Source organism: Aristolochia californica, unplaced genomic scaffold (genome assembly GCF_029961685.1).
Source record: "Aristolochia californica isolate CCGP_79_NKW_82.1479 unplaced genomic scaffold, dmAriCali1.0.hap1 SCAF_9, whole genome shotgun sequence".
NCBI classification, from domain to species: domain Eukaryota; kingdom Viridiplantae; phylum Streptophyta; class Magnoliopsida; order Piperales; family Aristolochiaceae; genus Aristolochia; species Aristolochia californica.
The window spans coordinates 494,977-522,730 of record NW_027182290.1 but is presented as its reverse complement, the minus strand read 5'-3'; the positions used below and the strand labels follow the sequence as shown (position 1 = coordinate 522,730).

General features: G+C 39.9%; 3 protein-coding genes across 4 annotated transcripts; all 3 read left to right on the top strand.

The window, feature by feature from the left end:
- Window positions 1–412: 412 nt before the first annotated feature.
- Window positions 413–6,489, top strand: LOC137941120 (GEM-like protein 1). The gene is made up of 4 exons (XM_068786384.1): window positions 413–864; window positions 1,319–1,420; window positions 4,189–4,460; window positions 6,053–6,489. The coding sequence occupies exons 1-4, from the start codon at window positions 534–536 to the stop codon at window positions 6,239–6,241; spliced, it is 894 nt and encodes a 297-aa protein (XP_068642485.1). The 5' UTR covers window positions 413–533; the 3' UTR covers window positions 6,242–6,489.
- A 1,796-nt stretch (window positions 6,490–8,285) lies between these two features.
- LOC137942197 (uncharacterized) lies at window positions 8,286–9,443 on the top strand. Its single transcript, XM_068787893.1, has 3 exons — window positions 8,286–8,406; window positions 8,496–8,542; window positions 8,769–9,443. The coding sequence occupies exons 1-3, from the start codon at window positions 8,367–8,369 to the stop codon at window positions 9,306–9,308; spliced, it is 627 nt and encodes a 208-aa protein (XP_068643994.1). The 5' UTR covers window positions 8,286–8,366; the 3' UTR covers window positions 9,309–9,443.
- Window positions 9,444–15,280: 5,837 nt separating this feature from the next.
- LOC137940408 (zinc-finger homeodomain protein 1-like) lies at window positions 15,281–17,313 on the top strand. Of its 2 annotated transcripts, XR_011110319.1 has the most exons (2): window positions 15,281–16,470; window positions 16,727–17,313. XR_011110319.1 is itself a non-coding variant. In XM_068785455.1 (1 exon), exon 1 carries the CDS (start codon window positions 15,544–15,546, stop codon window positions 16,279–16,281), a length of 738 nt encoding a protein of 245 aa, XP_068641556.1. In that variant the 5' UTR covers window positions 15,281–15,543; the 3' UTR covers window positions 16,282–16,693. The 2 variants fall into 2 exon arrangements, 1 of the variants encoding a protein (XP_068641556.1); XM_068785455.1 differs by lacking the exon at window positions 16,727–17,313 and having other exon boundaries at window positions 15,281–16,693.
- The last annotated feature ends 10,441 nt before the right edge of the window (window positions 17,314–27,754 follow it).

Here is a 27,754-nt window from a genome sequence, read left to right as displayed (position 1 = left end):
GACGAATTACCCCGAGACATCTCTTATTAAACGATTTCTCATAATATTGGACCAATCGAGCGATCGAGATTCTACTTCCTGCAGTATTGAACGTCCAGGATGAGCAGGACAAAAATATTGAATCTCAGCCGTCCGATCGTCTTCGCTATACGCGCAAGGCTAGGTTAAACGACAAGAACGGGCCTTCCCTTCGGCTCGTTTCCAACTGCTTCAAAGTTCGAACCCAACTGTCAAAACAACCATCCAAAACTAGGAAACGAACGTCGCGTATATCGTTAGATTTGAAATTCTAGACGCATCTTAGAATCTAACATTTTCTAATGAAAACGCTTCTCATCTTCATCTCACATTCGAGAAAAATTCTTCATCTTTCTTTTTTCTTTTCCCGTATTCATTTCTTACTAGAAGAATTCAAACAGAAGACGGAGCATCGTCGCCATCACAGAATCCTCAAGGTGCTGCATCTGAAGAAATAAAAGGGTAGAAAATCCAAAATTTAGGGTTTCATTTGGGTATAGAAAACTTTGCCGTGGATGGATCCAGATCCGAATAACTCCGTAGCGGACAAGAAGCCAGTCGGGGAGCACTCCTCTGATTACGCACCGTACCCAAAAATTGATCCGAAAGACGTTGCTCCGGTGCCAGAAGACTTCAAGGACGTTGCCATCGGATCTTCACAGTTGGAGCCCCCAAAGAATCTGTCACCGACGGCTACTACTCCGCAGAAAACTGTGAGATGGAGCCCTGATTTGACCTCGGGCGCGCCGCCTGCCCCTGCTGCGACCACGCTTCCTCGCGACTCCAATCCGTACGTGTCGGCGTCGCCTGCACCGGCGTCCTCTTCAGCTCTTGAGACTGCGAAGAGTGAGTTTTTTTTTTTTTTAATTATTGATTAGAAAACATGTGATATTTAGTGATTTATTGTTGTCGGGTTGGGATTTATGAGAATTTAGCTAGAATTGCGTGACTCTAGCTATTCATTCTTTTTTGGTTTTAGCTTCCTTATGGCGGCGAAAGATTAAATTTTTACTGGTTAAATATTAGATCGCTCCTTTTTCTTTTCCTTTCTTTTAGCGGTCCTAGAAAATCTGATGATATAAATCAGAAGTTACTGGGCATCCTCATATGTTGCATGTAGTACTTTTAGATTTGTCATTTGAAACGAAAACTGATTTTTTCAGATTTGCGAGCCTTCACTTTTGTGATGTCAATCAAATAACTTTTCCAATGGAAATAAAAAACCGACTTTTTTCCGGTTTTTTTTTTTTTTAAGATAGTTAATTCCTAGTTGATTGATGAATTGGTCCATTATTATTAGATACCATGGAAAGTGTTCGAGATGTGCTTGGCAGATGGGGAAAGAAAGTGGGAGAAGCGAGCAAGAAAGCTGAGGATCTCGCAGGAAATGTTTGGCAACATTGTAAGTACCTTAAGTTCATCTTTTTAGTTAGAAAATAGATTTTCTATTTGGTTTCTGAGTATTTGTGCTTTGAACAGAAGAAATGGGAACCTCATGCAGATGACTTTTGCGCAAAAAATGTTTTACTTTGTTGGCTTGGCTACTTCTTCGTATTAGCCTCTGCAAAAGGATGATAACCCCTTGTGGAATGACATCTATGATAGTTTTTTGACGATTAACGACTGTATTTGACTTGTACAAGGGCACGAGTTTTAGTTTGCTCCAAACGTTAATTTCCTTCTTCACTGTTTTTTTTATTCATCTCTCTGCAACCTGGACATGTTGCAGTTCTAGAAATTTGATTTACTTTACAACTGGTGCTTAGCTTCATCATAGATGAGGAAATCCATATTTTAGAGTAGGATAACCAGTCAATAGATCCTGCATCATAGATGGGTGGTCTGGTCTGTCTTCCCTTTTTCGAGTCCTCAACATAAAAAATGCCATTGTAAAGTTGTTAAACAGAATATCAAAGTGCCATTTTGAGCATTTAACTGTTTTATTCTTTATTCGTAAGCATTTAACTGTCTATATGTTTCAGAATGTTTGTAAATGTGTTTTGGTCTGCTGCAAGTGTTGGAAGTAGAGAGTGGAGCGTAACACTTATTTTAATCAATTGTTTATCTTCATGGCTTATGATGTGACTTAAGCCACAGCACCAACTCATTGAGGTTCATTTAATTTATTCTACATGGCTAATTTCTAAGCTCATAATTTGAAAAAAATTAAGCTTATTTTAAAATGAAACGGAGATATAGAGAAAGTTCTTGCTTTTGTAGATCTGTAGCTGCTGAGGAGTGGACACTGTCTGTTACCTTACTTTTTTTTTCATTACCATATCTGCCACTTTGCTTCTGCAGTTCTTCTTTACTTGGATGGTGAAGATCAAATTTAACAGCATCTTCTCCATCACAGAAACATGAAACCCATCTCTTAATCACATTTCAGTTTTTGTGCTATCTTTTGATAGTTTTATTTTAAGAAACCAATACGATTTTATTCCATTGGTATTCCTTTCCAGTGCTATTGTTGCTGTTTGATCTGTTACCCTCTATATACTTAATTCAGATGAATTAAATTTCATTGGCTGTGGAGATCAACAGGAAATTTCATCCCTCTTAGTCCCTCGCATTAGGTGTGGTGCCATCTGAAACAAGGAGCTAAAACCATTTCATGTTTTTGCCTAAGTGGGTTTCTGAAGATTCTGGCTCTTTATCTCCACTGCTGGATACCCTTTTATCTGTTGGCTGTTCATAATTGACCAAACTTTTTTTGGGGTGGGAAAGTCGTTTTCTGCAAACACAAACCTTCCCAAATTTTATAGGAAACCTTTCAAAAACTTTATGGAAACTTTTCCAAAACATTTAGGTAACTTCTACTAAACTTCTTTGGAAATTGTTTGAAACTTCATAGAACTATACATATGCATATACTCATATATACACAGACATACACACACATGTATACCCAGTTAAGTTTTTTTTAAACATATTTCTCAAAATAATTGGTTAAGAATGAAAGAAAATAACACGATTAGTTCAAATAAACTTATTTATTTAAGTAAAAATATGTTGCAGTCAACTAATTATTTTTATCTTACTTGATAATGGTATCAATAAGAAATTATCATTTATTACTTGTTTAAATCTATGTGAGTGTTTTTTTATCGATTCTTCTTTCTTTTTTGTACTAGTTTCTTGATAATTTCTTGTTTTTTCCTTAATGCGTCATAAATTTTATTTAACATATCTTACTTGTGTCATGTTTTATGCGTCTTATAAATTTTTTTCACCACCTTTTCTGTATCTGTTTCTTATTTCTTTTCCATTTCTGTTTCCTATTTTGGTAAGTACGGTCCCGTTTGCTATTTGTTGCTCCTGTATCTGTCTTTACCTTTTTGTTCCCATGTTAATGGTCGTGTTTAAGAAATTATTGTAATGGTTGGATGCGTTGTTGTATTTGTCAAAAACAATAAGGTACAATATATTCAATCCATAACTAGAATGGAGCCTCTTACAATGGAGGAGAGCTAAACGTAGGAAAGAGAGCTGTTTGCAGTCATCCTTTCTTCTCCTTTTACAGCATTGTATGCTCAACATGAAGGTAGCATTCCTTCAGTTTTCAGCTCAACATTAGGTCAAATGCACCTGAGTTCCAGCAGAATTTTTTTTTTAGTTGACATTTTTAATTACACCATCTTCACCCTAGTAACCAAGAAAAAAACTAGAACGCGTGAAAATCCTGTCACAAAAATTTATAAGACTAAAGGAGCCAAAATTCTTTAGATCATGTGAAAAGTCACTTTGCTGTCAGGTTTGCTGAACTGCATGTGCTATTCATTTTCAATGTCTTGAAACTTTCTTGTACGTCTAGATTAATTCCTCAAGCTTCTGCCTTTTGCTAGCCTTGTCTTTTTTGTTGCTCATGGATACATGCATATATCTATCTTGTTATGAGCTATTCGTGTGATATTCAACAATATGTGATCCATTCTCTGTGATGGAAACCTAGTTCCATTTTGGGAGTTTTCCTTGCTTCTGAGGGACTTTGTCTCATTAAGAAAAGATAAACTGTTCTGTTCTTGAGAGCTTTCTGATGCTTACGAAGTCATTCTCTGTTTGTCTCTGCTGCATGTTGCACAACTTTGATCCCTCTACATGAACACATGCTTCTTGGATGATTTGACTACATTTTTCTTGAGCATTAATAGTGGACTTTCGTGAAATCAGTGAAAACAGCCCCGAGCGTTACTGATGCTGCCATGGGAAGGATTGCTCAGGGAACAAAAGTGCTAGCTGAAGGAGGATATGAAAAGATCTTTCTGCAAACATTTGAGACAGTTCCTGATGAGAAACTGCAGGAGTCATTTGCTTGCTACTTATCCACATCTGCTGGCCCTGTCATGGGAATTTTGTATTTGTCCACTGCAAAGCTTGCTTTTTGTAGCGACAGTCCTCTATCATATAAAGTTGGAGATCGAAATGAATGGAGTTACTATAAGGTACTTGCCTTTTACGTACTCTTTTCCTGGCTAATTAGATAAAATGCATGCAGTCTCTTTTGTTTTGTTACTCTTTTGATTGGACTGCTTAGTGGTAATCTTGAAATGTCATTTTGGTGTTACTGTGAGATAGTTGTATCCGAAGACATTTTGGGTCTTTCTTTTCTATTTGTTGTGAATCTGAAAACGGATTTGGTCAGGTTAAAGAAAGAAAAAAAAGTCTCTATGCACTGAGCATCCTTTGTAAATCATATGTCATGGAAGCAAGAGAAGAAAATCTTAAATATGTGCATTCTGGTGCCATTTAATCTCTTTGAAGAGTGATGTGGAGAACAATAAAAATTAGTACCCTGAATATGAGTTTCGATGGTGTGACATGGGGGGCCTTTGGCTCAATGGTCACATTGAGGGTTTCTATTATAAGGTCTTGGGTTCAAGTCTCACCAGGGTAAATGGTTTTAATATTAAAAAAAAAAGGTTTTCCAGGTTTGGCTTAAAACTTAAGCAAATTAACAGTTGAAAAGAAAGACCTTTCAGTACCAAAGGAAATCAAAGATACTTCCTAGAACAAGAAAAGGAATTAGAGAACTACATTAATATTAATAGGAATGGAGTCTGAGACATGAAAGCTCTTGTAATGAGTTCCACTGTTGTATTACTCATGGGGAGATGAATATATGACAATTGAAGGAAAAGTAGTAGCCAGAAAATGCATCAGATACTCCATTGCCTGGGAGACAAAACCCCAAGATGTCACATGCAAAGGCCCTTCCATATGGCCATTTGGCTCACTCCAGATAGGCACAGGAAATGGGAGAATTTTACATGGCAGTGAAGAGGAATGGTAATTGTCATGACTGAGAACTCTCGAGTCCAAAAAAGGATGTGAAAATGATGAAGCTCCTGTCTATTTTCCTGTGCTTTGCCATCAATATGCGGGAGATTACTTCATCATATTTATGTTGATGTTGACCAAAGTTAATTTATATTTCAGGCAATTTTTGGCTGACAAAATACCAACTCTAGATGGGATCAGCTCATGTTAGGGTTTCATCAATTTAAAGAAAGATCAACCAAGATTAGCATGATCTTTCTTTCTCTTTTTTTTTTTTCTTTTGTTTATTTTCTTAACTGAAAATTTGTTCATTTGGGTGAAAGTCTTGACGAACCTTAATGGGTGAAGGGGCCAAAAGATCTCTACCCTATATTGGTGCATGAGTGGCTGTGCTTAGGTGGTTTGGGTGGATAGGGCATAAGTTTTTGGCAGTTGGAAGGGTTATCTTCGCTTTGTCATTTGTGACATATTTAAATATCACAGAAAACAGGTGAACCAGTTTATTGGACCATATGATACCAAATTGTGTGCCAAGAAAATTTTGACACTTCTAATAACTAATCACCAACTTACTTTCCAGTGCAATAAGACTACATCTCTTCTTGATGCTTGGTTGCATACATGTTCTTGTCCTATTTTAAAAATCCTCATCTTTTCTCAGAGTGTCAAACGTTTTATACTTTAATGTCATCTTTAGACTTGCATGAGATAAGTCATGCCGTATGACTCGGCTGAAATATTTCTTATTGCTTTACAGGTTCTGATTCCTTTACACCAGCTGAGGGCTGTGAATCCTTCTGCAAGCAAAGTCAATCCTGCTGAAAAATACATCCAGGTCATCTCTGTGGACAACCATGAATTTTGGTTCATGGGGTTTGTGTCCTATGATAGTGCTGTGAAATGTCTACAGCAAGCTCTAATAGCCCGAGGCACCCAATCTGTGTGACTTGGGGGGTCGTGCTATGGTATCAACTCAATCTCATAAGATGTGGTAATTGGAATCGCGTGAAAATTGTGTATCTGAAATGTCCTTAATAGTTAAAATTCACTATTTTGATTGGATCATCTTATCTTGTGAGATATCATTAAACAACTGATGTAAAATGTATTCTGTCCTGCTTTCTTCTAGATCACACATTTTTGTATCTTCAGACATTATTTGTTTGAATTCAATAAGGTCTACTTTTGGGTTGACTCTGTTTTTATTTAGCATGGACACCTCGGTTAGGAGTGAGTTGTTGTAAGTTATGGCAGAATTTAATCCATCCATAGCAAAATTAAGAGCTCTTAATCAAGCCAAATTTGTTTACTTGTATAATTTGCCATGACTTTCTTTTTCTTATACTTGATGGATTAGTTTACATGTGTTTATTTGGTATCAATCCTCTTAAAATACCTTGTGAGCCAGAAAAAATTTCACACTCCCACCCCCATCTAAATCTCTATCTTGAACCCAAACCATGAGTTTTTTTTTTTTTTTTTTCTTTCTGTGTTTTTGCAAATGATTTCGGTTTACGAAAAAATTGTTTAATGTTTTTTACTGTTAAAAGTTAAAACTCAAGAAGCGAGGATGAAGTGGTTGACAAGAAGGGAAGAAAGGAGGATGGTATTGGTCTTGTCATTGGTTTGCATGGGGACGGGCTTCAAAGTTCATGGCGGGTTTGCATTGGTTTTCATATACTAATCAATTAATTACATAATAAACAACAAACATGGCTCATGACTCTTTTCATCAGCCATTATCTCATAATCATTATATTAAATAAACTAAATTACATTAATTATACTAATTAATGAAATTCCATTCCTAAGCTAAACCCGAAAAATTAACATGCGAAGAGGAGGAAGGCCATGGAAGACGACGCAAACCGAAAGTGAGAGAAGGGACATTAGGTGATGGATTACCTGAATCTTGTTACCGCTGACCGGGCGACATCGGGCAACGATGTGTAGGCAACGGTAAACAACTCTGGAAGCGAAGAGATATGGAAAGACAGTGGAGGAGGAGAAGTTGCCGGAAATAGTTGGAATCCGGTACGGAAATGATCAAGGATGGGAGGGGAGGTACTGGGTAGGAAGTAGCGGCAGTTGAAACCTGAAATCAGGGATTTTCCGGCCGTAAGAAGGATAAAATTTGGATGAGTAGCGTTGTAACGGCAAGTTGGGTCAGGTTTCCGGGGTGATTTTGCCCTCGAACCTATTTGGTCCGTTGACAATTTACAAAACCATGACTTTGGACGGTTGTAAACAAGGGGTGGGCATTTACAAAATCTTATGAACGAAAGGAGGGACGGAGGCACTCATTCTTTTGAATCTACAAATTCATAGGGCTTGTTATGTGGAGCTTCTGATTTTGAGTGTTCACAAGGGGACCGAACCCCGGTTTTGAGTTTGAGTTTACTGGTTTGGCTGAACCTTCTCTGGATCGCCTCATTCACAAATTTCAGTCCGTGAAGAAACATTCCTGGAGTTTCTTCTGAGAAATTGACCTTCAAGCAAAAAATACTGAAGGGAAGGAACTGGGCTTCACAAATCTCTCTTCTGGTGATCTTTATTTCCTATTTAGTTGCAGCTTCAGCAAGGAGAGCCAACCCATCCCAATGGTCTTATATAATTCGTCAATGGTCTCATCACAAGTGGTTCTTCAAGCCACATCGCTCAACTATCATAGAATGGGAGGACAAAGGACCTTAAAGGAGGGTAGGTACCCTGCAACTAACATAGAGAAGGGTTATTTTCTATACACATACATCTCAACTCCAACCTGGCCAATAGATTGTGCTTCAAGGGCAACCAAAACCCATTGCTTCCAAGTTAAGGATTCTCTCAACCTTTCATTATTACTGCCTTTGTGAAATCAAAACCAATCTCCTCCTCAATTGATGGAGAGATCTTCTGCGCATAAATTTTAACTAAGTCTGATAAAACCCAGTCTACAACGGTCTTAAGTTTGAAAAAAAACTGAGCAGTCCAAGAAATTGGATAATGTCTACGTTTCCACCCCATGAGAAAGGGTGCAAGAACATTTAAATTAGGATACGGACAGCAAACAGGACAGCTTGAGATTGGAAATGGAGAATCAGGGCAAACGGTTGGAAAATGATTCACCAGGTTTGTCACCTTTGGAAGGTGAATAATTGGTTTCTTTTTGTCGACTACACTGGAGAGCTTCACTGATTGAACTTTTTGTTGATTAGCAGATTTGTCCTCTTTGGATCAAAACAGCGAAAGGCAGGGTGGTCCTCAGGTTAGTTCTTCTCTCCTTTAGTCCTTTTGCCTTCTTTGTTGCTTGCTGTTGTACTGTTTATGGAAGCCACACTCTCTGGGTTGCTAGGAAACGGAATGACCATTGCAAAAGTTAGTTCATTTAGCTTCAGTTGATTCTGTTCAGGGCTCTATACTCCATTCCTTCATCTGACTTGGTGACATTAACTGTAACTGTTAAACTGTTCTTTGCTTCAAAACTTCATTAGAGCAATGAAGATGGCCACAGCGCTTGGGGATCCCCAACCTTTCAGCCTGTCCTCTTGTCAGATGAAGAACGAAAGATCAGAATTGAACTTGAGACAAAAATAGAGAAGGGTCTTGAAGAAGAGTTAAAACAAGGTATATGCCATCTTGCCCTGCGCTTGCATAGCCTATACCAAAACCAGGAGGGGAACAGGAAAAACGCATTCACTGAGCTCAATGTTACCGTTCGGATGGAGGGTGAGTCCAAGATTGAAATATTTGAAATCAAGAAAGGGAACTGTGGCAAACTTCGGACTCTTAGTCCTGTAGCAGCTCACAAGCTGCCCTTTGCGGGGGGTTTCAGCTGGGCAAAAACTCTTCGATCCCATTCAACTTCAAAGATGATTAACCAAAAAAACGAGAGAACTGAGACACCCCGCCAATCTTGGCGAATAACTGGTTCTAATTGCGCTTCTTTGAATAATAAAAAAGCTGTACGTGATAGAAGAAACATGTCTCCCAGGGAGGGAAACAAGGTGCTTCAGTTGAGTTGGAGGAAGTAACTTACTCCCATGGAATTGCAGAGATGATATGTCGTTGTATTTTGTAAAAGAAAAATAAGCCATAGTTCTCCTTAATTAACTCTCTTTTGACCAGTAGCTTTGAGACTGTGTGAGGCTTCTGAACTGTTCTGTGAGATCAATCCATGTACGAGTTCTTCTGATTCCAATGGAAGCCATACCGGTTATTCTCAGTGCAGCAGACATCTCATCGTTTAAAATTTTAATCAGCTGTCAATTTTGTTACTGATATAGAATATAAGAACCCAGTAACAGGAGCTCATCAATTAGTATTTTTAATTCAGCATCAAGATTTTGCTCAAAAGCATTACTAAGTAGAAGTCAACAGCTTGCTTTTTAATAAACAAAGGCATGATTGTTGACACTGGGCATTCTTTGTTTTTTTTTCCTTCATAAAAACAATGATTAACCTATTAAACAACTTTGAGAATCTCCTTGACGGGTACTTATTAAGTGCAGTATCATTGTTCTGGAGCTTCAAAAAATGCTATCACGTTTTAACAAGTATAAACAAATAGTCAGCAGGCAATAAAAATTATACTAGCTTCTGCATACATGCCATCTAGGAAAATTTGCACTCTCCCTACTTAATATTTTTCTAATCCTCTTTTTGTTCATAAGCTTCTTAAAACAGTAAACTTTTTTAATTCATGCACAATTAGGGTTACCCACTAATTTACTCTTCTCAGTGTGAGCAGTTCTCTGTGAAGGAAAAGAAATATAAAAAACTACTTGGATGCTTGAGATATATCCATGCTAAATAAAACAAGGATTAGAGTAAAGGGTGATGCTCAAATCTCTTTTGGAATTTGTGCTAACAGAATGAGAGGAAATCTATCTGGGTTTTGGAAATCATTTTACATCAAAACTGGTAAGAGTGTGTCAATCCCCAGTATTGAGGGTTCTTTTTGAAGTTGGGAGGAACCCATGTTGAAGAGATATTGTTGAGGCACCTTGGTGTTGGAGACTGCATTGGAACCCTTAAATTCTATTAGGTATTGATTGAAATATCTATTATAATGTATCTGAGTAGAAAATTTGAGATATATTGTAAAAAAAAAAAAAAAAAAAAAAAAAAAAAAAGTAGAAAAAGAAAAAGAAAAAAACTGTTTTTTATTGACCAGGATCAACTCTCTTTGGGGTTGAAGCTCTTTAGGGGATCAGAACATAGAAAAGGGGGATGTGTGGAAGGTGAAAGGGCACCTTCCCTTGCAGGACTGTCTCCCGGACGAGAGAATTGGATCCAATGACTCTTGAGTGGGGAAGCAGATAAAGATTAAAGAATAAAAGTTGTCATCTGTAAGAGCAAAAATAAAGTCTCCCTGGGCACATGTAGGGTTGTAAAGAGTGAAGACCGTACATGTGGTCTCACTCTCCCTGGTGGGGGACCCTCTGGCAGAGCAGATAAAGGGTGAGCCCCAAATGACTGCTTTAGGTACTAAAAGGAGGGCAAATGGTACCTTGAGACCTGATCTGTTCTTTTGATAATGGATTTGGAGCCGTTGGTCCAGTGGGACCCAGATGATTTGTTTCATTTTAGAGAGTCATAAAGAGAGCGACCCTTTTAACTCAACTGTCATTACACAAATGCAAGCGACCCTTAAAGCATTTTTTTATGGACTCTTCCTTTACTTTCATTTTTTTTGGCAACCATCAGCTCACTGAAATACAGAACTTGGTTTTTAGTGCAAGAGGAGAACTGATGATTTAAATTCACTTACTCTTCACGTTTCAGGGTCTTTACTCTTCAATCTGCATTTGGGTTAAAAAGAATGCAAGGTTAAGTGCTCAACCTGCTGACACATCAATGAAGATTGGGTGCTTTTCTAATACTCTCCCCCCTTGTGACCACTGACAGATGTCTCAGATGACCTTTAAATTTGGTTGCTAATGGTTTTATCATGAATTACTGGACATTTCATGTGCTGATTCCAAGAAAAGCAGTCGCCCCAAGAGAAAAACTTTAAAAAAAATAAAATAAAATTTGCAGAGAGGTGAGAACGAGCAATTCTTCTGGGCTTGCAATTTCTCAAGATTGCTTCGTTTTCAAGAACCCTGCTTCCCATTTGGATTCATGAGAAACGGCTACCACGATCTTCTCAGGTTTTGAACTCAGTCAGACCTTTCTGGCATGTGATTTGACTGACAAAACACAAAGACAGGAATCCCATCAATTGGACTACAATTTGTTTTCGGCTCAGATATATTATTCTTAAATTTTCCACCCATATGACAAATTGGATTTCAGCAAACTCTTATGAAATGATGTTAAAAATTATCTCTATCAGTCAGAACCTATCCATTTTCACCGAACAAGCTCGTTCCTTCAAGCCTAGAGAATCTCACTGAAGCTTGTCTGAGAACCAGGTCATCGTTACTCATTCGTGGATCAATTCATGCCTTTGTGCAGTGTTTCGAGTGTATACTCTCATCTTCTAGTTGTCTTTCAGAATCATCTGGATGTGTCTTTGTTTGTCTCCATTGGAGTTGAGCTGACTCGTAACCTGGATAAGAGGCAACTCGGTGCCACACTGGGTCTGCTGCTAACCCAACATTGCTAATTCCTTGATTCATCCCAAGCAACGCTTCCATGGAAGCATGCACAGACAGTTATGCAAGCACGAACTGTAATAAAATACTAATGAATATTCTAGCTTAGGATCTCGACGATTGATTTTCACAGTGGGGTGAAGCAAATCCTTTTGACTCTCCAGAATCCCAGCTGTTTCAAATAATCTAATATTCTTCTACCGTGTTCTCTGATTGGAGACGATTTCTCCTCGGACAAAGTCCGTGATCTACTGGCGGATCTCTACAGAAAAGAAAAAGAAATCACTTAGCTGCTGCGCGAATCTTGCATTACCAGCAGCGTCACAGAAAAACTTTTCACTGAAACAACTTGCTAGAAAATTTGAAAGAGAGTAGCTGGTCCAAATTCCCAGCCATTGAGACTGGAGTGTGTAAAGCTCCAACAATATTCAGAAATCGAACAAAACTTGCTTTGACATTGACATCATTTCATAGGAGTCAGAAATTTCCATTAAGTTTCTGAAATGTTTCATTTCATAGGAGTTTTCGGAAGCTTCACTTCTTAATTTTTATTTCCAGTGATTAATGCTTCCATTTCTGCTTCAAATTTCTACTCCCTATTGTATTTCCTGCTTCTGCTTCTGCTTCTGCTTCTGGCAAGTAAGCTCTGATGATTTGATCCACATCAGGGCTCCTTTTAGGGTGCAGAATACCCACGTCAATGCTTTTTCTTCACGATTTTTAGAAATGATTTACATGCTTTAAGCAACTGTAACTTGAATTATGTGTGCACCATGCGAATTCTCTAAACGAGATGATTTCATGACATCCTTGAATGCAAATACCCCCAAATCTTTCCTCTAAAGTAATCAAACACCCCCTCTCATGATTAAGTCCAAAAGGTCCCATTGGAAAGAATATCTCCATTCCGATATTAAACTCTGATAACAGTGCGGAAACCATTTCAGTGTGTCAGGCCAAATCAGGTAGCTCCATTGATGGCAACCAAAGCATGGTCCGAAAGAGAAGCAATGCCTCGCCACTTCTTTTTTCCATGCCTAAGGCGAGGAAACTTTCATTAGATAGCGTTTTATCTAATCGTCTCGTTTGTCATCATCTTCATGTGAAGGAGTACTGAGCATTGTAGAAAGTTTATCTTTTCTGGATTGAGAGGGGAAGGGAAGAAGGAGAACACGAAGCACAGCAATGATGGAGGAGAGATAAGAGACAAAGGGGCACACCTTTATGCTACTCCCTTGAAGCTCTTTCTTAAGTGGTGGGAATGTCAGGCGGTCGACCCACACGCATCCCTACATCTGTTACAGAACCGTCAAAATCCCTTTTTATTCAAGCGGTCCTAATTCCTATCCCTCAACAATTAAAAAGAAGACCAATCATTATCTTCTCCCCCTTCAACGAAACCACTCCATTTCTCCCCACACAAATTTATGAGAAGAACAGAATCCATCTCACTAAATAGCTGTCAAGAAATGAAGAGCAAAAGACCCACATTATCTCTGAGACAACTTACAAGTATAAACAAAAGTGTGAACAGGAAAAGATGGAAAAAACCATTCACTTATTGCAATCCAGGATTGATGATGGAGTGAAGGCGATGATCAAACAAGCTGCTAAATGGGTCTGTAAGTGTTTGTGTTAATGTCTGAGTTAAGGGTGATAGGCGTCAGAGAGAGAGAGAGAGAGAGAAGAGGAGGCGTAGATAAAGGGGTAAGGCCGCGTGTAGATCTGTTTGTGTTCTCAGTTAGGTGGCGAGGAGGAATGCGGGTCCCTGTTAGAAAGTAACGATCTCTCGCCCAAAAGGCTGCAAAGAATAGAAATGGAAATCACGGTCGACCCACCCTTTTTTTCGTCTTGTCACCATCCAGCACCCCTTTTTTTTTTTTTTTCAGCAAAACACTGTCTCTCTCTTCCTCCTCCTCCTCCCTTCCAACCCCTCTCTCTGCCCGCCCTCCGTTACAGTTGACGGAGGAAGAGGAAGGAAAGCAACCCAGAAAAATCTGTCCTCGCTAGCTTCTTCCCGTTTGTAGTGGGGAGCAGAAACAGGCTACGAGCAGAAGCGCAGCAGGAGATTAACAGTGCTGCCACTGGCAACCACCCCACCCACCGGCAAGTAAGCCCGGGAAGCCTCCGCGACTGTTCATGTTAATGGGCTCTCTCTGTTGAACGCAAGCAGAGAGGAAACTGGAAAGGAAGGTGGCTGGCAATCGTTGCAGAGGTGTATGTGTATCGTGGGTAGGACTGAGGGAGAGTGCGGTTTCCCTCCAGCTGACAGAGCGCTGACGTCCGTCTCGTCAGTCCGTCGCGTCAGTCGTCCCGGTTGGCTGGGCGGAGTCACATGACCTTCTCTCCCCTCTTCACCGCCCTTAATAATATTTAATTATTCTTTTTTGGCTTCGTCTCCTCCAAGTCCCAAGATGTAACGTCTCCCCTCCCCTCCACCCGTTTCCCCTTTTCTTTTTCTTTTTCTTTTTATTAATATTAATTAATCCCTTTTTTTATTAAAATCAATCATTTTCCAGCGTGAAAAATCAGGAAATGGAAAGTTTTCATCACCGAAAAAATCTGTACGTACTATCATATTTCCATTTTTTCTGTCAAAACTGAAAAAAAAAAAAAGACTTCGCTTCTGGATCCCGATTCGAATACTCTTTGAAGCTTCGCACCGTATAAATTCTTACAGTATGAAGTCGGAGATCACTGCAGTGTCATTATTCTGTATGGGCCTCCGGACAGGGTACTACCATCCACCCGGCCGAGAACGGGGAGGTCTTTTTTTAACTATTTTTTATTTAAAAAAAATATAAGAGGAGAGCTTGAAAAAGAATTATGCATATTTAAAAAATGAGAAAAAAAAAGAAAAAAGGGGCGGTTTTTCTTTAAGAGACAGAGATATTAAATGGGGGTTGACGGGTAGGTGGCGTCACGCATGTCGGAGTTTGACGCACGTAGCCAGCAGCCTTAAATGCCGACAATTTATTTTTTTCCGGAGTACCGCCACTCTTATCTCTTGTATCGAAATGTTGAAGCACCACTCCGAATCTGTCAAGCTTCGAGGGATAAATCACAAAAGAAAAAAAAAATTCAAGGGAGAAGGAGAAGACTGCAAAACCCCGTTCGATCAGTTCCTTCTCCCCGTCCCTTCAAATGGCGACTCGACGTGACACCCCGATATTTAATTAAACTCCTTCCTGGCCTTTTTATAGCTTTTCTTTTCTTTTCGGAAGAAGAGGAGATTTCTGATTTCTGAATTCGTGAACTCGATTGATTTTTTTGTTTTTTTTTTTACTTGCGAGTAAAGACGTAAAACAGTAAAAGGGAAAAGCTGCTGCCTGAGAGCAGAATTACAGGCTGTAGCCGGTCTGATTACGGGCTTAGAGGAGAGCTTTCGGAAAGTATATGCGAGGGTTAGAAGATAACAAGAGCTTTTTGCAGGCGGGGAATTGATGACCACACTATCGCTCACTCTCTTATCTCATCTCTTTTCCCCCCCCCTCTAGTGAAAAAATGGTAAAGATGGCTGCTGCCGCCTTGAATTTTCTTCTCCAAGTTTTTTCCTTCATTTGGATCCGGATGATTATGTAGAGTTTCCGAGGTGGGTGAGGGCAACCGGAGGATCGAAGAGGATTGATTGAGATCGAGGCTACGGGAATTGTTTGGCGGAGGGGAGATGGAATTCGACGACCATGATGAAGGGGAGGAGGAGATGGAGTTGCCGCCGACCTACGAGCAATTGGGGAATTCGTCGACGTGTCGGGTCGGTGGGGGGAAGGTGGGGGAAGATGTGTCGGCGGGGGCGGCGAGTAGGAAGGTTGTTGGTGGCACCAGCGGAGGAAGTCGATACAGGGAGTGTCTGAAAAATCACGCTGTCAATATCGGTGGGCATGCCGTGGACGGTTGTGGGGAGTTCTTGGCCGCCGGTGAAGAAGGTACGCTCGACGCCCTCAAATGCGCCGCGTGCAATTGTCACCGGAATTTTCACCGCAAGGAGACAGACGGGGAGGTATATCATCATCAGCCCTTCTCTCCTTACTACCGCACGCCTGCTGGGTACCTCCATGTCGCGCCTCACCACCGTCCTCCCGCGCTGGCACTGCCTTCCACTTCCGGCGGCGGAGGGGGAGCACAAAGCCGCGAGGACCAGGAGGACATCTCCAATCCCAGCAGCGGCGGAGGGGGGATCGGCGGAGGAGGCAGCGGTGGACCATCGTCGAAAAAAAGGTTCCGCACCAAGTTCACGCAGGAGCAGAAGGATAAGATGCTAGCATTCGCGGAACGGCTGGGGTGGCGGATTCAGAAGCACGACGAGGCCGCCGTGCAGCAGTTTTGTAACGAGACGTGTGTGAAGCGGCATGTGCTCAAGGTGTGGATGCATAACAACAAGCACACCCTGGGAAAGAAACCTTAGCTCCTATTTCTTCCACTTCTCTCTGCCGGTCGTTCACTCACTCATTTTGCATCACGTTTAAGAGGCTTCTTGGTCGCTTGCTTCATCTTCACATGGAAGTTAGATACCTGGGAGGAAGATTTCGATTTTCGATCGACCCATTTGATGGGGGAAGCGAATTCGAATTCGTAGAGGCGAGATTCTAGCTAGGTGTAGTCTTCTTCTTTCTTCTTCCACTACCCCTTTTTATCTCAAAATTCTCTCTTTTTTTATTTTTCTTCTTCTGCTACTACTTTCAAATCGTGTTTGGATGCATGGCTGCTGCTGGTACTTTCTTTCTTACTTTGTGCATTATTGTTGATGGGCCATTGCTCATTAGCTTTGTTTCATTGGCACATGGAGAATTTAGGCTAACTAGACTGCTGCTTTTATATTTTACTGTTTCTAAGAGATGTTAGGGCTGTAGGGTCTTGTATTTTGGAAGGGCAGAAGAAATCAAAAGAGCTGGCTTTGTTCCTCTCTTTCTTTAACAACTTCGGCGACAGTTGAACCCGAACGAGATGGTTTTGTATTTTGCTCTAAGCAAATTCCAAGAGATGTTAGGGCTGTAGGGTCTTGTATTTTGGAAGGGCAGAAGAAATCAAAAGAGCTGGCTTTGTTCCTCTTTTTCTTTAACAACTTCGGCGACAGTTGAACCCGAACGAGATGGTTTTGTATTTTGCTCTAAGCAAATTCCGAGAAAAGAACCCAAACGTGGATGCCATGCAAGGCTGCTGCATTTCCGTGCAATGTTTCTGTCCTTTGGTAAAAGAGAAACTCTCTCAGGCCTCATCAGTCTGCCCCATTTGGAGACCCCAGAGAGAGAGAGAAAGAGGAGTGCAAATGCATGTAAAAACTATATATGGAGGCAATTGAATGTAAAATGCAGTGTCTGTGATGGTTCTGGTGTGTATCTCTCTTTGTCTCTCTCCCTCCCTTTATCATCTTTTCTATTGAATGCTCACCCTTGCTTGACTTCCATGCCTGACCATAGCTGCGTCTTAATTATCTAATATAGGCCTGTTTTTAAATGGTCAGGAGTCTGCTCTAATTTTCACACCTTTAAATGGCTCAGCCTCCTCTACTTGTGCTTTTAAGACAGCAAGATACCTCCTTCTCCACGGTGTGGCATTTAATACTCTCATTCTATATCCATTAACTTATCTTCTCTCATCCTTCTTGCTTCTAATTTCAGCACAGTTCTTCTGCTTCAAATTCTGGGTTTTCAGATGAACTTTGCTTTTCTGTGTTATACATCAATGGGAAACTGATCTCTTTCTAAAATGTACTGGTTTCAAATTTCAATTTCGTGAAATGATCCAAACAAGCAGACGCTGGATTTAGTATTCGATTTAAAAGTTGAATTACCAGATTCTATTTTGGTTTTTGATGTCAAGACAAAACTTTTCGGTATCCTGAAAAAGGATTTTTTTTCTAGTTTACCAGCTTCCATGGCTGAGGGATCCTTTCTGAACCTTCCAGAATGGGAGAAGTTTTTGCTCTTTTCAAGATTAATAATGTCTTTTTAAGAGCAAATTCTGAATCCTTAAAGAGGTGAGGATTGGCGTTGCTGAGACACCCAGAAGAAAATGGAATCTGTAATTTAAGATGTTTCTGCATCTGGGGATGGTGGTGACGTCTTAATTTCCTGAAAATAGAAGTTGACATCTGTTTGGTAATCAGCTTCACACAAGCTGGCTTGCTCCATAATTCAATGGCAGGTAATCAGCTCCTCGTCGTGGTGGCCTTCGTCATCACCTGTTATTCTGCTCTCTGGTGGTCCTGACCTCCTGAGACATTGCTGCTCAGGCCAGTACTTTGTGTGATTTGTCTCGACAGTGAACCCGTTAGGAAGTTTTTGTATAAAACCCTTCAGTGATGGATTCAGACATCCCAAGATCAGAGACATCAAAAAATGCAAATGCAGACAGTACTCCGATTGGCCTTGCTGGTGGCCAGAATCACAAGTTAGAACTTCTAACTGGGTTAAACTTCCGTTAAAAATGGTTTTCTCCAGATGATCAGAGCCATCATATCGTGCAACAAACCTGTTTGAAACGAAAATGGCTTCTGGGATTATCCAGTGCCAGCCAGCTTTTTCTGATTCGGAGAGTTCAAGATCATCATCTTTAATCTGTCTTTCACTCCATCAATGTGCCTTAATTCGTTCTGCTGCAACAAACATTAATCACCGTTTGATTATGTTGAGAAGATGTTGTTTAGAAGCAATAACTATTTGCTATCTGATTAATGGAGCAATAACTGTTTCACAAACTCCACTTTATTATTGATTGAACTGAGAACTAACGGCATTTATATGTTTCAAAGCTCAACATGATCGAGGACAAGCGGTTGGCAATCTCATTTAACTTACTATCAGTTAAATCGTCCTTGAAAGATTGTCTGCAAATATTAATGGCCGAGTTACTGATGGCCAGCAGTTCTTAGCATTTGGTGGTTGATTCAGTACTAATCAGTAGGCTCACTTCAGGTAAGAAAATAAATGAAACGTGTTCTTAATTTGCCCGGAAGAGGAGCAATCCATTGATAAAAAGAAAATAAAAATTCTTCTGGTTATGCTCAAAGTAGTGGTGTCAGTGGGTGTATATAATTGGTAGTCTCCCATTTAGGGTTTAGGGTTTAGGGTTTAGGAGTAGAGAGGCTTAATTTTTCAGAGATTCTATGGAAACTTGTTCAACCTGAACTTGGAGAAATTGAGAATCAGATGGCCTGTTCTGTATATGATTTCTAATATTTCTCTAATTGTTTCAATTCTGATCCGGTCGATCAGACTGTCCCTGTACCACATCAGGTACTGGATGGTGGTCAGAATTATGGAGAAAAATGTAACACTTGTGGGGTCCCACCTAGGGTATGTACAGGACTTTTAACCCTGCGAGTGAGGGCGCAGCGAAAGCTGGGCTTTCACCTCCCAACCACAGCCCCTTTTAGAGCGTCCAAGGACACCCTCCTCCAAAAAGAAAAAAAAGAATACCACCACATGAGTTCCAAAAGCCTTGATGACAGCTCCACAGTGGGAACATTTTTGGGTTCAGTATCAGTTACATTATGTCCAAGGGAGGAGGGGGGTTGTACCTTGGAAAGGGCAGTGGTGGGGACTGGCGGAGGCGCGTGTAGCTCTGGGGTGATACACAGCAGCAGCAGCACTGGTGTCGGATGGATTTGTCTTGCTATTGTTCCTATTTCTTGTGAGCCATCGACTTGCCATTTGCTTTTGGGCTTCTCTTCTCAATTATTTGTGTAGTTGCTTCGACTTGTTTGGCATTAGAAACCGTATCACCTGTCTCTGAATTGACAATGGAAACTGATGATTCCACCGCCGGTGCAGAGTACTCAGTAGGCCTTGCTTTCATGTGATCAGACGTACTTGATTCTCCCCTCCTTGGTGCAACCATAATACAACCACTAACTCTTTAACTTTAACACGTAAAAAGATAAAAAGTGCCTTCATAAAAGTAATTTTCTTTTACACTTTGATTCTAGGGATGAATCTATACCACTTGTCACTCTTTCTTCTTGAGTTCCTTCCTCCTCCAAATTCATTGCTTCAATCCAATACCCCAACCCACTTTGAATTTGATTGATTTTCCCTTCTAAAGTGTTATTCCATTCATAATTATCTTTTTTGTTGCTTCCTAAGTGTTTATATTTGTGGGTTGTGCATGTACTGGCGTATTTGATTGACTACATCGGTATTGTTTGAGTCAACAATTATAAAGCTCTTAGTGAACTCTTTTAGATAGGCGTTATTGGGTTAGAGAACCGTTTGAATTACATAAATGAATTTTTGTATCATTCACTTCAAATCATAGTTATTCTATACACACTTTCTCTTTGAAATCTTCCTGTATAAATACTCTGCCAACATCCAATTTATCTATGGATCACCCATAAATTATTGTTAGTGAAAGTATGACCTTGATTGTTACTATTTTGACCATTAGACTTAATGTTTCCTTGTAATCCAATCCGTATTGGTAATTATACCATTTTGTAACTTATCTTTTTTAGTAAAATTTATGTTTAGCCATCTAATTTACATTTGATTTTTTAAACCCCCTTACACCCCATAATGTTTTCATATGAGATCTATGAACTATATTTTTACTCTTGTTATTGTGCATCATTTCAATTTCATCAAGCATTGAGAAGTTCAATTGCAAACCTATGCCAAGAAGTTTATAAAGAAGTGATGGGTTTGCCTAAGCTAGCACAAAATTTCTAAAGCCATAAGGGATGCTTTTGCGGTTCCATGTCTCTCAAAAACCATAAGAAACACTTTTGTCGGCTCCATGTCTTTCATTTTTTGCTCGCTTACACATAACAAAAGTCCAAACATAGGCTCCAAGTTATTGGGCAACAAGCTTGCTATCAATACAATCTTTTGGCCGGAACTGGCTCTTTCTAATGTGGTCATAAGTATCCACTTATAACACAATGGTACCTCATTGTAATTGATAGTTTCTTTGATGCTTAGTAAGTAGTTCGAGAGGGTTATATGTTCACTTAAGTGCATCTCTACTTGTTTATTGTGTATCATGCTTCCTTGTGGAGGATTTTTCTTGTTCAATATGAGACCCCATTGAAATTTTTTTCATTCAATAGCTCACATCTTCTACCTCAATTATGTCCATGTTATCGCTAGATTCCTCTATTGTATGATTATCATTTCGACCTTGCGTTTCTTGTGACTTATGATTTCAAACTTGAGAGGTTGCAAATGGACTAACAGAGGGCTTTGAAAATTGATTTTGATCCAATTTATTTGAGTAAATTGATCTATTGTGCTCCTAATTGTTAAGATGGTACCCCTCACCTAGATAATTGGATGAATATTAACAAAGTATCTTCCCACAATAATAATTTTGCTAAAGGGAGTTGATTAATGAGAAGAAGAAAGAATCATGGTTGCCAAGAAAGCACAAAGAATAATTCTTGTCAAAGGTGATATGCTAAAAAAATTAGAGTTGATGTGAAGTACTTTGAAAATATTTTCCCAAAATCATCATAACCCACAAAAATACTAGACACAAACTTGGAATAAGAACTATTGGAAAGGCAAAGATCGATATAAACAAATCATGTGGTACACCAAAAATGTCTAAAATTTGTGGAGAGGTACTTGCAAGCATCATTGATTATCCCATCTCAATAATGTGGTGATGTTTTTTTTTTTTTTTTTTTTGCAACACTATTCTATTATGGAGTGTAGATGTTGGATTTAGTGTATGGGGTTATAGATTAGATCACATGAGGTATATTCTCCACCACGATCAATTCAATAGGTAAAAGTTGTGTTCATTGTTTTTTTATTTGTAATTTGTATGTGGAAACATTGAAATTAGAAAATATTTTAGAAATACTTCATATAGAATACGTAAGAAAATAAGTGAAATTATTTACCAAAATGACATAGATGTAACTACCAAAGTAAGACATGGAGGACGAGGGACCATGCATATCATGAATCTGATAGAGACCCAGAATTACCCCCATCGAAGAAGAGGAAATTAAGGAAGAAGAAGCAAGAGAAAAAAGGTGGCATACATGTGGACGCATGCACATGCATAGGGGGCATAGGAGCTCAAGGGCAAAAAAGGAATATGATACTCAAGGGCAAAAGTGGAAATAAGATTAAAAATCAAGGGTAGAAATGAAGTCCTACCTTCCTTCTTTTGATGGATCCCCCGAATTTTAACTTTCCTTTGCTAACGAATCTCTACACGATATGATTGTAATTGATCTAGAAATTTCCTAGATTTTCTCATTTTATTTTATAGGGAGCGTAATTGATTGAGGAGTTTACCTAAACATGTAATGAAAAAAATATAAATAGGGGTCTTTGTTGAAGAAAAAATGAATGAAGTCTATTCCTTAAGTCTCTCTTGCCTTGCGCTCCTCTCCCTCTCTCCCACTTAGTCTGTCTGTCTCTCTTTCTCTCTCTCTCTCTCTCTCTCTACTTCTCCCTTGCCTAAAAGAACCTTAATTTTTTTTAAAAATCAAAATAAGACCGATTCATTAAAGAAAAATCAAAATAGACTGAGAATAATGTTGAAGCAAATGATATCGAATCTATGAGTTCACATTATTACTAGGGAAAAAATACAAGAAAAAAGTGAATATCAAATCATTGGATAGAAGAGCCTTAAAAAAAGCGATAATGTGCATATATGACTATGATATAACAATATTTAGTGAGTTAAAATACTAACAATAAACTATCTTGAAATGAATGAATATTGAAGCCTCTATATAAACATGGAGGACCATGAGAGATGTGTAACATAATATCATTTGTTTGAGTTCTACTATGTGAAATGTTATTAATAAATATTGTCAATGTAAGAGGTGAGTTTTAAGAACTGCCCTACTTCATGGGTGACATTATGTTTTGTTACCCATTACCCTATTATTTCCATATTGGCTTTCAGTTTCCATGCGAATTTTCAATCAATTGGCAATTGGTACGTGTATTTTAATTGCTTTGTGTTGGCATTGCTCTTGTTCGTTTAATCAAGAAACGAGTTTTGGATTTGAGCAGCTGCACCTCCTTCACCATCATCTCCCACTCTGTCTCTTTTCTTTCACTGCTTCCGCCATTTTGAAACTCTCCCTATCGAATTCCGCGTACTCCATCCCGTACTGCTCTGCCGGGATCCGCCATAGATGCTTCTACTTGGGCACGTCGTCGTCGCTGCCCATATTTTATTCCTTGCGTTGGGGTCACCGCTTCCCAAATAGGGTGATCGGCGATCTGATCCTCGTCGGAGGCGGTGGAGTACCCGTCCCGCACGATCCGGTTCCCGGTGAGACATCTTCCTTCTTCTGGGTCTCCTCGAATAGGATATCCTCCGAGACGTGGTAGAAATTTGCAAGCAGATATGAACATCAATCCATTGGCCTCGCAGTCCTACTTGGTGGCGTGGCTGATCTAGGAGACGTAGAAGACCTGCGTGACATCGGAGAAGGGCGAGAGCTTTAGCTTAAGCATCAGGTGCGTCGCCGATATTGCACCGAATGTGCTCGATTGGCTGGTCGGCGGACCAGAGGGGAAGGGGACGAGGACAGGATGCAACGCCGTACACCTTCCAGGGTCTACCGAGAGTGTGGTGGAGCCGAAGAATCTCTGCCGGAAAGTTACCGACCACGATCAGCCCCACGCCGGGCACTCTGAATTCCCCTCGTCCTCCTTCCCAAATTTCTACTGAAAAACAAAACAACTGTCAAGAATTCAACAAATATGTGCAGAAGAAGAAGATGACGCTGAATCAAATTTCCACCGAACCATTCCCTTCCCTTCGCTTATTTTTAAAATCTAAAATAAAATTTTTAAAAATCTTTTTAAAATTATAAAAAAACTTAAATTAATGAAAAAAATGTGAGAAAATAAAAAGTAAAACTGACACGACACATCGATGATGTGACAGCCTATGTGTCTGATGGGAAAGCATTCTGGTGATGTGTAATGATGATGGGGCATGGTTGACGATGTAGTAGCTCATATAGAACCCGCCGTCAATGTTGACTTATTGCTTTGAACTGATAAATATTTTATTAAAAGTGATTAGTTCAATAAAATCTTTTTTTAACTAAATTAATTTTTCCTTAATTTCAAAAAATTAAAATTTTAAAAATATAATATATTATTTACCATTTAATTACGAAATACATAGGCAGCATTGAGAATTTAAATATATTTTTTATTACCAAAATAATTTAATAATTTAAATATATTTTTCATGAAACCAAAATAAGTTTTCTTATATTAGAGTAGTTTTCATAATATGTCTGTAACCTCTGGGCCCATCCCAATGTCACAGTTAAAAAAGGAAACCAGTTGTTGTCCATGTCGTTGAGGCCCATTTGGGTTGCCTATTGGACTGGACTAGATTCTTTCTGGATTAGAACGTTGAGATTGGGATTTAGGCTCAATCCCATAGAGATATTTGTTGACTTTGACTAGTCTAGAACAAATTTGCCTTGAACACCGGGGTGTAAGCACAGCCATCCATTTTCCGACCAGTCCAAGCCAGGCTCTGCGTCCATCACATGTTATCGATTCCCATCACATGGTGCCCAAATTATTTCCTTATTGACTAATTTTTTAGTTAATTATTCTTTATTTCAAATGAGATAATATTTTTTATTTATTGCCAAAAAAACCCGAGCTTTCTTCAAATGAGATGGACTCGACTCACAGTCGACCCGATCCGAGTCTTGAAGAATTCTAGCCGGGTCCCTGTCCACAGTCCCAAAACCTGACTGAATATGTCTGTGGAAAGATCCCAGCCATCAAAAGCAATGATGATAAGTGATGAGATCACAGCGCTCCACGTCCAGATCAACGACTACGTTGACCTCGAGTTTGCTCGAGTGGGCCCACAGCCCCTTGGGTTCTTCCCTTGTCGTGGTGAGCAATCTCAATAGAGAAGCTTACAAATCTCGAGTATTTTTTTATGGCCGCTTATGGAGATTCTTTGATAGAATTAGTTGACTCTGAAATCCGACCACCCACTGTTTCCTTCGTCATCTTCATCTTCATCTTCATCTTCATCTTCTTTTGGTACGATTAATCTCCAGTACTACTTAATAGCAATAAATATACGAGAGTGATTGTTGAGCGCGATAGTTGTTACAGTGATGAAGAGTAAATTGAGAGGATGAAGACGAGCCGTCCCACGTTTTCATTTTCCGAGTGAATTTGTTCTAGAGAAGAAGATGGAAGAAACATACAATATATGGTTGACAAGGTCACGTATTTCCACCAACAGATTGTGTATCTCCTCCCCTCTGTGACAAAAGAACATTAGCTGGATACTTCTTCCAGCAGCTTGTACCTCCGGACCTTTCCTCTGAAAACCTGCTTCGATTTTACGATGCTTGACATGTCGTCCGATCTCGTGCGCTGGACGGTGGACTGCTTGGACCTTTCCGGCGACCGCTGCTTCTTTATCGGATTGCTTAAACTCAGAGGAAATTCACCTCTCAGCAGCTTCACACCAGCCACGACGCGGCCGCTTCCTTTGTTAGTATTTAAATTACCACTTCTCGGGGAAGGAATCGGAGTGTCTTTCACAGCTCTCCCATCGTCTTCTTTGAGGCACCAGTTGCAGTACCGGTAAGAATTGGCTTTCGGGTAAAGATTGCTACAATACCTGAAAATAGAAGCAGAAAGAAATCAGTTCTGATCACCTGCGAGAGAGAAACGTAAAGCAGGAAGGAAATAAGGAAAGAGAAAACAAAGGAAACCCAGACGAGGAATGGATAGAAAAGAGTGGAATTTCCACCTGTGCTGAGATCGGACGAGGCAGTTTTTGCATCTGTAGAGCTCCGCAGAGAGGCCGTAATCGCCACACATGCAGCACTCGAGCGTTGGTGGTTCGTCTCCTCTAGTCGAAGCAGCCATCCCTCATCGAAGAGAAGGAGAATTCAGATAAATTATTACAAGAGAAAACGAGAGAGAGAGGGTCAGGAGCACAGGATCGCTACACAGGCGGGGGGGAACGGGTGTCTGGTTTGTTTCTGGGTCGAATGTCACCTCAGTGGATGGCGCGCACGTGAAAAAGCAAGAGCGAGAAGGAGAGGAGACAAGGAAGTGGACTGGGTCTTAAAGATGCCGTCAAGGGTAAATCCGTTATATCATGAAAGTGCAACGTGCTACCATAACTCGCGGCGCCAGCAGTGCCGCCAGCGATGAGGTGAGAGAGCACGCATCTCAACCTCCTCCGCGCTCTTTAAACACAACAGAGCTGCAGAGGTGGGCCCCGAGGGAGGGTTGCACGTGCAACCTCAAATGTGATCGCTGTCCGGAGATGAAGGTAGACCCGGGGAGGGGAGGAACGGCCCATCCATGGCCTCGGGGAAAAAGAAATCTGTATGTGCAGCGTTCACAGAGTTCCTCCGTACTTTTTATGCTTTGTTCTTTCCTTCCATTCGCCACCGGCTTTTACTCGGGAGATTTATGTTCTTGCGAAGCTGATTTTTTTTTTGTTTTTCTTTTGCTTCTTATGATTCCTCTCTTTCTACTCTTTTTAAATTTCTCGAAAGAAACTGGCGATTCGTACGATCTCATCAGATCTTCCATTTCCCTCCGCTTGAGCTTTTGCAGATCTCTGTATACATTGAATTCGACTGGCAAGAAGCAACTCGTATATAAATATAAACAAAAGGAGCTTTGTTAATTATTAGGGCATGCTCTGGATGTAAAAAGACCCACAGGAGACCCAATTCAGCAGCATGCACAGCCACACCCACCACCCATTTTTTTCTCGATTCACTGTTCTGCTCTTAGCGTGAAAAGAATTCCCTCAAATTGGAACGATCAAGTAAAACCTAACTGAACAAGAATGCCTGCAATTCAGTAATTACTCACTAGAACACATATTTAAGAAATTCCAGAAGCTCTAGATCCAGAATTAAAGATTGAAATCGATTATCAATTCTATAATCTTGAATGAAAAGCATACTAGCATTAATATCATATGAAATCAGAGCTACCTAGTTACCACGATTCTTGAAGCTTCCGTGAGAAACAAAGCTGATTAGCTCTGAGCACACTCAAAAGGATGCATTGTTCCTTCAGCAAAGTCATGCATTCTGAAACGCTCCAAGAGTTCAAAGGGTCTGCTGATGCCATATTGATTTCATGACAATCAAGGTCGAAACCAACGGAATCAACAGAAAACTAAGCGATGGAATTCACCTTTTTCATTCCAGAATCTAATAAATATGGGAATAAAAAAAGTTGAGCTGAACAATTGAAAGTGCAACCAAGATTTTCTGCACCATCCAGCCTCTTTTCTTTTATCTTGAAAATGGTTGCATAATTGAGGTGGGGTTGAGTACTACACTGATAAGAATGCCCTTTTCAAGTCCTTTCCATCACATCCAGATCATATTTCACACCCAGTAAATTCACACACAACATGGTCAGACCATCTCAAATTGCTGCCCTATTTTCTCATCCATAGTCACTTCCTAAAGTTTTCTTTTCTTCAAGCATTATCATCTTTGCATACTCGTTGTGAGGATTATGCTTTTTTCAGCTGCTCATCATTACCCCCATAAAACATCACTTCCAAACAGTTATTTTATTGAATTTTGCCTTCACCCTTTTGGTATGCACTTATTACATAAACACTCCAATTCTATTCCTACTATAACCATCTTTCAGTTTATTCTATAATTCCATTCTCTTAAAGCTATTCTTCCTTGTCAGTCATAACGCCAGGCGATGAAAGGACATCAATTTCTTTGTGTGTCATCCTGAAATATCTGGGTATAACTCGGCTTCCATTTACCCATATTCATAATTAAATTTGTCAACCAAAGTTGTACATTATATCTTTTGTTTGAGATAAATTGTAAGTTGAAACTCTTGCCTTCTGGAGCGCACCTTCACATTTCTAAGTTTACATCCAAGCCATCATTGAAT

What these genes read in the sequence shown, in the direction of transcription:
- LOC137942197 (XM_068787893.1), top strand. Translation starts at nt 8,367, where the DNA reads ATGGAGAATCAGGGCAAACGGTTGGAAAATGATTCACCAG. An exon ending in GTTGGAAAATGATTCACCAG is followed by an intron (nt 8,407 to 8,495) that starts GTTTGTCACCTT and finishes GTTGATTAGCAG; the next exon opens with ATTTGTCCTCTTTGGATCAA. An exon ending in AAAGGCAGGGTGGTCCTCAG is followed by an intron (nt 8,543 to 8,768) that starts GTTAGTTCTTCT and finishes AAACTTCATTAG; the next exon opens with AGCAATGAAGATGGCCACAG.
- LOC137940408 (XM_068785455.1), top strand. Translation starts at nt 15,544, where the DNA reads ATGGAATTCGACGACCATGATGAAGGGGAGGAGGAGATGGAGTTGCCG.
- LOC137941120 (XM_068786384.1), top strand. Translation starts at nt 534, where the DNA reads ATGGATCCAGATCCGAATAACTCCGTAGCGGACAAGAAGCCAGTCGGG. An exon ending in AGCTCTTGAGACTGCGAAGA is followed by an intron (nt 865 to 1,318) that starts GTGAGTTTTTTT and finishes CATTATTATTAG; the next exon opens with ATACCATGGAAAGTGTTCGA. An exon ending in AGGAAATGTTTGGCAACATT is followed by an intron (nt 1,421 to 4,188) that starts GTAAGTACCTTA and finishes TCGTGAAATCAG; the next exon opens with TGAAAACAGCCCCGAGCGTT.